The 9,398-nt window shown below is 58.5% G+C and overlaps 1 protein-coding gene across 3 annotated transcripts in view; it reads left to right on the top strand.

Moving 5' to 3' along the window:
- The first annotated feature begins 558 nt into the window (after positions 1-558).
- The window catches only part of NOS1AP (nitric oxide synthase 1 adaptor protein), a 38,080-nt gene continuing 29,240 nt past the window's right edge, over positions 559-9,398 (top strand). For all 3 annotated transcript variants that reach the window (XM_066191995.1, XM_066191994.1, XM_066191993.1), the window contains exon 1: positions 559-724. In XM_066191995.1, the coding sequence (XP_066048092.1) occupies positions 620-724 (105 nt within the window). In that variant the 5' untranslated portion in view covers positions 559-619. The remainder of the gene's footprint in view (positions 725-9,398) is intronic.

Raw genomic sequence — 9,398 nt, 5'->3', positions numbered from 1 at the left:
TGCAGAGCTCCCGGGGCCGGTGCTGCCCGGGGAGGCGGTGCAGAGCTCCCGGGGCCGGTGCTGCCGGGGAGGGGGCGCGGAGCTCCCGGGGCCGGTGCTGCCGGGGAGGGGGCTCGGAGCCCCCGGGGCCGGTGCTGCCCGGGGAGGGGGCTCGGAGCCCCCGGGGCCGGTGCTGCCGGGGGGGGGGCGGCGCGGAGCTCCCGGGGCCGGTGCTGCCGGGGAGGGGGCTCGGAGCTCCCGGGGCCGGTGCTGCCCGGGGAGGGGGCTCGGAGCCCCCGGGGCCGGTGCTGCCGGGGGGGGGCGGCGCGGAGCTCCCGGGGCCGGTGCTGCCGGGGAGGGGGCTCGGAGCCCCCGGGGCCGGTGCTGCCGGGGAGGGGGCTCGGAGCCCCCGGGGCCGGTGCTGCCGGGGAGGGGGCTCGGAGCCCCCGGGGCCGGTGCTGCCGGGGGGGGCGGCGCGGAGCTCCCGGGGCCGGGGCGGGCCGGGGAGGGGGCTCGGAGCCCCCGCCGCCCGCCCCGCTCACTCCGCGCGGGCGCGTCCCCGCCCCGGGGCCGGCCGGGGCGGGCTCGGCGGCGGCGGCAGGGCCGAGTGGCTGCGGGGCTGCCCGGCCGCGGGGCCGCCATGCCCGCCAAGTCCAAGTACAACCTGGTGGACGACCGGCACGACCTCCGCATCCCCCTGCACAACGAGGACGCCTTTCAGCACGGCATCTGCTTCGAGGCCAAGGTGGGCGGCGGGCGCGGGGGTGCCACGGGGGTCGCTGCTCCCCGACGCTCCGGGATGCCCGTTTTCCCAGCTCTCTCTTGGCATAGGTGTGGGGGTTTTCTGCTTTCCCCCGAGCCCTTTGACTTGGCGTTGCCTGGTCTCCCCTAAACTCAGCTGCGGAGTTGGGCGAGGCTTCCAACCTGTCCGGTAGGGATGCCCAGGCTGCTGGGATGGGTTAGGCTGGAGTAGGGTCACCCTCCTGCTTGACCCCAGCATCCCTCTCTGGCCCTGCATCCCTCCAGGGCTCCGCGTGGTGTTGCTCGGGGACGCTGGCCCCAAAAGCGGGGTCCGCGTGCATCTTCCCAGGCAGGGAAGAGCAGAAGGCTCAGGCTGTGCTCTGTGGCTCCGGCGCCGTGGGCAGTGCCGGAGCGCCGCTGGGCTGGGACGCGGGTGGTTGGGGTCTGCAGGATGCCTTGGACCCTGGTGCTCCTCTAGTGTGAGCAGCCTCGGATGAACCGTGTGCCATTTGCGGTGCAGGCGGTCAGGGACGCACACCCGAAATTAGCGCTTGTTGTTTCTCTTTACGTATATAAACCATCCTTGCTAGTGGAGTGCTCTTTTCTTTTCGTCTTTTCCATTGGGACTTTTCATTCTCTCGCTCCACGTCGGCTGTGGCTTCCCGCAGGCTGGCGCTTGCCATCTCGCAGCAGGCTGGCAAAAGCCAAGCTACCGAGCAAGGCATGCTGGCCAGCAGGAAATTGGGAAGGAGCTGGCCAGAAGATTTGGAAAGGGGAAACGTAAAATCCTGCTCCCTTTGCTTCTCCCAGGGCTCACGGTTATCATCCGACGGAGATACTCAAGTGTGGTTGACTTAGGAAAAAAGCCTGGGCTAAAACCGTTTTGAGCGGCAGGAAGACAGGCGTCTGTCACACATTGTTGTCTTTGGAGAACATGTGCTGTCAGGGGAAGGAAATTTGGCATCTAATTGTGTGCGATGCCCTCGGGGCAAGGGTGCGGCTCGTCGGAGGGTGTCAAAGTGTTATTTTCCTCCTTTTCTCGGGGCCGGGGGGCGGGGGGGGGAGGGGTGGGTTTGTTCCTCTGCGGAGGCCATCACCTGCTCGATGGCAGGCACTATGCTGCAGAGAGCAAACCAGTTGAGGAATTGTTTATGGAGCAAACTTAAATCCGCTTTGCAACTATTTCTAGGAAAGACTGTTCAAGCTCAACTCTGCAGCCTTTTGCTCCTGGGTGGTTGGAGCTCATTGCTGTTTTACTGCCAGCACCTGCTCACCCCTCACTCGCCGGGAGGCTGCAAAGCATCTCACCTTCCAAATCCCAGGTGCCTCTTCCATGCAAGGTTCGGGTGACCCAGCTTGGGGGCTGGGGCGTGGGCCAGGGTGTCAGCAGCCCCTGGGTCTGCTCATGGCTCATCTGCTCCGCGCTGCTGGTCTGACTGTGTTAATGCAGTGCTGCATATTAGCCTTTGTTAGCTCCTCTTATTTGGTATCCGGTGGCATGCGCTAATGCCAAGCACAATCCGTAAAAAACCCAGCTTCCGAATTCCTGCCTTTCTCCAGAAGCCCTTGATGCCAGATACAGAATGCAGATAGCTGAGGCAATTACTCTATCCTTTTATTAGATTGCTGGAGATTAATTAAATGCTTACACTTCTTTACTTCCTTTTATCCCCAAGAATCCCAAGCGCTTACACTCGCACAGTTCTTGTTGCAGCCAGGCACCCAGAGTGAGTCGCAAAAATGTGGAACTCTGGTTTAGAGCAGAACTTTGGGGGAAGATTAAACCAGAAAAATGCTCGTCTGGGGTGTCGGGACTCAAGTGGCTATCTCCTCAAATCCTACTGGGACAGTGATAGTGCAGGCGGTGGGGATCCTGGTGTTACAGCTCAGCAGCTGGACCAGTGCTATTTGCTCCGGCAGTCTGAGATTCCTGACGAGCTTGCTTGGGGCTCACTGTAGGGGGGGAGTGTGGATCTGCGTCAGTAAGTCCTGATGTATTGCTTTAATTTTTAATTGTATTTTTACACTCAGACCTGCTGCTGTCTTTTAGTTGCACGTGCGGTGGATGTAGCGCATGTTTTGGTCCACCAGCAGCAGCAGGCATCCGTGGTGTTGTCCCCCTTGTTTCTCTCCTGAGGGTGTCTTGGCATCCCAGGGGCGACTGGGCGGCCACAGGCAGTCAGAATTTGAACCTTTGTCAAGCAGAGGGTGATGCATTTGATGTGAGGTGAGCGGTGCTGTCACTAGAGCTGCAGTGCCATCGGGAGGCTTGTGCCCCTTGTCCACACTGGAGCCACTTGCAGCTGTATGTGCTGGCACAGGGTCACCGAGCCCGAGCAAAGTGTCCCCTAAGGATTATGTTAATCCATTTTCTGGAGATAAATCCAAGGTATGGAAAATCCCACTCCATCTTCTTAGGAACAGTAATACATTTCACGCATTTGGATCTGTTTTCATTGGGCACTTCTCTTGGCACCAAACCCCACTGTATCCCAGAGATGCCTTGGTCAGGCTGCAGGGAATGAGAGGAGCTGGCTCCATGGGGAGACAGGACATTTGTTTTCTTCTGTGTCTTGCAGTTTGAATTTTTGATTAAAATCAAAAGCCTGGCTTCTTGGGTTAGCTGAAATGTTTGGATGAAAGAACTGGGAGCTGTAGCATAGTGCAGGGGAATGGACAGAAATTCCCACTTGTGCAGTGGTTTTCTGGTTAAATAAACGGAGACGTAGAGAGGAAAGACACCCCCTGTTCTCTTCCACCTCGATGAGGAGGACAGGGATGTGAGCTTACTCCTTATCTTCCCGAAGCCCTGATGCTGCAGGACAAAACCCAAGGGCCACCTTGTGCAACACCAGCAATTTTGTGCATTCAGAAATTATGACTCAGGCTACTCCCAACGCCTCCAGAGAGGGCAGCAGGCAGAGGGAATGGAGTGGTGGAGCCTGGCACTGGACTGCTAGACCCCTGTCTGTTGGAGTGCTGGGTTTGCTCAGGGAAGTGGTTACTATCCCTGTCCTGGGAGCTGGGGCTGGGTTGGGTTGGGCTGGGCTGGATCCTCCTGCCCCAGAGGTCTTGTGGTCCAGAGCAAGGTCCCACCTACCAAACACCCATTATTTGGAAGCACCTCTTACTCCTTCAGTCCCATTAATCCCTCCTCAGTGCCTTGATGCGCGTGGTTTCCAAAGAAGGGGCAGATGGGTACGAGGACCCTCTCTGCTGCTGCCCCCTGTGCAGGCAGGGGGAGAAGTGGCTGCCCAAACACATCTCAATCCTTGGTGGATCCAGTGCCTGTGGTCTGGGACTGCCTTGGGCCTGGGCATCCCATGTGCTGAAACCTGCTGTTCCTGATACCAGACCTGCTGACAGGTAAATGTGGGACTGCAGGCTTGGGAGGGTTGCTGTTCTTCTGTGCAGCAGGTGGGGGTTTTGTGTTTGGCTGGTGGGGTGGTTTTTCTTCCCTTAAGTGGTCTTGGCAACCAGGCACTTTCTGTCATTTTTGTCAGTGCTTTTCTCTGCTTCTGTGCGTGGGAAACTGAAGTTGAACTGAGCATCTGCTGCTGTCTATGTTTGGAGATGGGACATGGAGGAGACTTTAGTCTGCTCTGTTAGGTCCCTTCCCCTGAACCAGTGCAGCCCACCTGCCTGCCACCTTCCAGGGGCTGTGAGCACCGGCAGGTGCTGCCAGTTGCTCCAAAGAGAAATCCTTTATCAGGAAAACGATTATAGCCTCAGGTGAGCACTAAGCAGGGAGTACATGTGTGTTTCCACTTGTGTGTATATTTTTATGTACGTAGGGGCTGCCAATAACAGTGTTGGAAGTGAACTGAATTGCAGGCAGCCCTGATGGAGGTTTCAGTTCCCTTGCACTGCTTCAGGCTCCCTTCCCAGCAAGGAAGGGCTTCCTGGAGGGCTGGGAAGCAGGAGACAGGTTTTGTGGTGCTCTGCACCAGTTTGGCTGGCTGGGAGGGAGTTGGCAGCTCTGTTTGGGGGCTGTTTGTACTGGCAGCTCTGGTGTGCTCTGTCGGGGCTGCTCAGCCCAGAGCAAAGCTGCAGTGTGCCTGAGCCCGGGATCGCTCGCTCCAGGCTATAAATAACCTTCCCAAGTCTACAAAGGTTCTTGTCTGAAACAGTGGCATATTTCTGCCATGCTTGTTAAGTCAGTTCATAGGCTGCTTAGTGGAGATCTCAGCAAAGAAAACTCCGTCTGGCTTTGGCAAAGCCGTGTGTGCCCAGGCTGTGGGTCCCAGGCGGGCGGCACGTGGGCTCTGCAGATGCCAGGAGGTCCTGTGGGAGCAGCAGTGGGGGTGGGATGCTCCCAGCCCTGCTTTCTGCGGTGCTCTGGGCTTGCACATCCCTGTTGTAGCTGGGCAGAGGTGCAGGAAGCTCAGGCCCAGTGTGAGGGCAGCTGTGGGCGGCTGAGGATGGAAACACGGCGAGTGGACAGTCGTGCTTCACTGGCATGGCAAATCTCCATCCCTCCTTGGCGCCTGCTGGGTCCGTGCCCTACTGGCCCCGCTGCACGGTCACCTGCAGCAAAGGTGTCCCTTTTTCAGGTGAGCCCTGTTTTGGCTGGTGGGAGGGAAGGGTGGGTGTGGTGCTCGTGGCTCTGGTGAGTGTCCTGGATGCCCCAGAGCTCCGTGTTTCTGGCGCTTGAGCCCCAGGGCAGGTCCTAAGCAGGGCAAGTGCTGCTGGGACCAGCAGACACATAGGCACTGGTGTCCTTAAGGGTTCTGCCTGCCTGCTCTGAAGGTCCCTGGTGTGTCAGTGCCCAGTGTCCAGCTGCATGGCTCTGACACACTGCCTCAAACTACCTGGATGTGTTGTCCTCGGGGTGCAGAGCCCTGCTCAGGAGGAAATGGGCAAGGCTGAGGTGCCCAGCTCAACAGAGCACCCATCTGCTGCACTCAGAGTAGAAGCCATGGCCTTTTTCCATTAAAGTCAGCTGGCATTTTGAATTTTCCATCCCTTTTGGCCTCTGAGCCCGCACCACCACAGTCTGAGTAAACGTCCCCCTTTCCGTCCAGCAAGGCAGGGTGTTCCTGAGGTGCAGGGCAGAGCCAGGGCCGTGCCAGCCCAGACCCTTGGCTCCCCGGGCTGAGGCCATGCGTGGGCAACTGGAGAGCAGGAACAGTGGGACGGCCGAAGTCCTGGGAATGGATTTCTTCCTGTTTTCCCTGACAGCAGCAGCCTGGGGAGAAGCCCTTATCAGCCAGACTGCAGACTGGGTGTTCCCCGGGTGCTGAAGGAATATAGAGGTTTCAGACTGGTGCTCGAGCACTTTGTCCCTCACTTCGTGGCACAGCCATGTGTGGCAGGGTCAATGTCCCAGTACCTGGGGCAAGCCTCCCACTACCCTGGCCTCTGTAGAAATTTGGGGACCCTTGTGTCCTGCATCCGGTGCCTCCCACCTGGCTGCTGGTGCCTCTGGTGACCCCTCCCTAACGTGGGGACAGGACTCCTTGCCCAGACAGGGCTCTCCTGGCCCTGAAGATGGGCTGGTGCCAGCATGTCCCCCACCCTACTGCCTGCCTGCAGCTCCCATAAAGAAGCAGTGGCTCCTCCTCTGTGGCAGGGTCTCTGGCTCAGGGTGGCTCTGGAAGCTGGCAACCGGTAGCCAGTCAACGCAGGCTCCCCTGTAAGCTGGGGATGATTCAGCCCTGACCTTTGCACGCAGTCCTGGGCTGTCGGAGCAGCAGGAAGGCAGCATCTCCTCCCCAGGAAGGCTTTGGCTACCCACCTTTGCCCACCACCAGTCTCATCAACACCCCTTCCGAGGTGTCCCCCGGCAGTGATGCGATTGGCCTTCAGTTTTCCGAAAATATCTGCCACCTGCTGTCACAGAAAAAGCGACTTCTCAAGAAAAGACATTTCTGACAGAGTAGAAAACAAGCACTATTCAACAGCCACGAGGAAAAATGAGAAACTGAGTGACTTGTGCAAACAGTGCTTTGGCAAAGTGTTCCCCTTTGTTTTCTGTTTAAAAAACAAATTTATTTTTTTTCCCTGGCACTTCCCAGAACTTGGGCAGGTCTTTTGTAAGCCATGGGCAGAGCGTGCAGTGGTGTAGGCTGTGTGCAGGGGCGCTGCCCACTGAGCCTAGGACAGAGGGGAGAGCCTGTTTGCATGGGGAGGGAACAGCAAGCAGAGTCCCTTTGGCTGCTGAGCAGCCTTGATGGGTGCTGCCACCTCCCACGGCAGGGGGAGGGATTGCCCCTTCTGGGGCCCTGGAAGGATGGATGGAAAGCTGCATCCCATGGGGATGAGGAGCAGCGGGGTGTATGAGGGACCGAAAGCACCCTACAAAAGAGGTGCTTTGTGCTGGCATCAGTCTGGAGCAGCACCGGCGGTTGGCGGTGTGAGGGCTGCCTTTGTGGGGCTGCCAAGGGCACCTGCTGCTGAGTGACCCGCTCGGCTGCCCATTCGCCCAGCGGGTGGCCTTTCTTCCCCTAATTGGGCTGGGGAGGGAGGAGGAGGCCGCCCCGGACTGCCCGTGGGGATTTGTGACCCCCTGATCCCACTTGGCTCTCCTGGGTGTGGGACTCCAGTTCTGTCCCTCCATCCCTTGGCGGGGCGGTGGGGCCGTGGATCTGGAGGTGATTATATGGAAAAGCCACATCCTGCACATGTACACATGTTCTCCCCCGTGGTTCGCGGGGGCTTGGGGAGGGTGAGTTCTTTCATGGCTTTATTTTCTTTGTCAGCTCTTTTGCACAGCTTTATTTTCTTCCCTTTTGTCTCGGGCACCTTCCTTTCTCCTTCCTGCCTCCCTTTGCAATGGGGTCAGCTCTCTGAGCCCTGGGAGCCAGGACAGTGGCCCCTGCAGGGACCGGGACCACCACTGTGTGCCTGGCACCTCGCTGGGGGCACTTGTATGTTAAAGGAGGGCAGAAATCTGTGCCTGGGAGTTCCCATGCTTGGGGGTCTGTGAGCTCCCGCCCTGGCAGAGAGGGAGCTCAGTCTCAGGGGTGGGGTGAGTGGGAAGTATTGCACTGTGGAAGCTCTGGCTGCTTTGCTTATGCTCATCTTTGCCTCACCTGCTTGTTCCCACACCTATTCCCATAATTAAAATCGCTGCTGTGAGTAGGAGGGCTGCAGGAGAGTGGAGCAGGAGCAGCCCTCGGTGCGTTCACTGCCTGCAAATCACTGCTGGATATGGATGGTTTCTCAGACAGTGCCCCCAGCTTGCCTGGGAAGTTGTTTAGCTGGAAGACCGACCCCCAAGTCCACATTTTGGGGGCATATTCACCACATTGTGAAGGGTTACTCTTCTGCAGCGCACTTGTCACATGTGATTTCTGCCCTGAAGGCAAAAATAATCTGGAGAGACTTTGTCCATCTGCTGAGTTGTGTGAAATGTGTAAAAAAAATACCTGCCTCCAGAGTGGAGGGAGAGGGGGATTTTTTTGAGGCTGTGAGCACAGTCATTATGGGCAGTGAGTCCACCCTGGGGCTGGATGTGCCATGGGCTCTGGTGGGAGCACCGCCAGGCTGTGGAATACAGCAGGATGCTCTGGAAACCAGGCTGGAGAGCAAAGGTGAATCCTGCAAGGGTTTGTGACCCGTGTCCCTCTGTTTGGGTACAAGTGGGCATGAGCACAAATAGGGCAGCTTCCAAACAACCCTACTGCTGATGCTGTTTCTCAAGAGGCCAATCCAAAGAGGTGGTGCCTGGCCCAGGGTTGTGTCTGGTTGTGCTTGCAGGGCATCCCAGCCCTGCTTGCGCACACAGTTGTGGCCGTGGGGTTTGGTGGGCAGCCAGGAGCTTGGCATGGCTGGAGTTCCTGTGGCCGTGGGAGCCAGGGTGGTGCAGCTGCCTCCTGCCCAGCTGGCACTGCCTGCCCTGTCCTTGGGCATGGCTGTGTGCTGCACCTGCCTGGGCAAGGAAAGCACAGGGGAAGGAAGGGGATTACGAGGCAGTGACCTCGTGCAGCTGGGAATAGCTGGAAGAAGACAGGCTTCCTCTGGCTGCGAAAGTCTGTCCTTCTCACATAGCATAAGAATCCTGCATCCCCAGGTGGTCCCTGGCAGAAGAGTGATGTGGGAAGGCTTGGTGGGGAAGTACAGCAGGGATGTTTGCCTGGCAGAGCAGGATGGGGAAAGGCTTCTTCCTTAGGTCCTGCATGGTGACTGCAGGTTTGGGGCTTCAGCTGCCTCTGCCCTCCTTCTCAGCTCCTGCTTTTTACTGATGGTTTCTAGATCTTACCTCAGAAAAGGTATTGATGTCTGAGATGCCTCTCTCAGGTGACCTGCCCCTTTGAAGGGGTGGCAGGCTGTGTAGGGGGTGTGCCAGGGAACTTACCCGGAGCTGTGTGCCCTCAGCAGGGCGCCATGGGCTGTAATTCCCACTTACATAAGGCTGCCCTGCGCCACGCAGCCTGCGTGGCACTTGATGGACATGCCAGCTGTTTGGGGTTTATTTTTATATCCTCTCTCTGCACATCTCCTCTCGGCACCGACTGCCCTGTGCTGGTCACTGGACGCCTGCCTCTATGTCCCCCCCCAGGCAGGAGCTGCGCGTCTGGGGATGGCCTGGCCATGGGGTGGACGAGCAAGGAGGTCTGTCCGAAACGTGGGGCTCCCTGAGTTTCTGTCCCAGAGGGCCCTCTGGGGCACCTCACACACAAAGCCCGGGTGTGGTCGTGCATCCCCTGCACCATGCCATCCCTCCTTAGAGGTGG

Source organism: Chamaea fasciata, unplaced genomic scaffold, assembly GCF_029207755.1.
Source record: "Chamaea fasciata isolate MVZ Bird 193981 ecotype frontalis unplaced genomic scaffold, bChaFas1.0.hap1 SCAF_10, whole genome shotgun sequence".
NCBI classification, from domain to species: domain Eukaryota; kingdom Metazoa; phylum Chordata; class Aves; order Passeriformes; family Sylviidae; genus Chamaea; species Chamaea fasciata.
The sequence above is the reverse complement of the archived record's forward strand: the minus strand, read 5'-3'. Positions and strand labels throughout refer to the sequence as shown.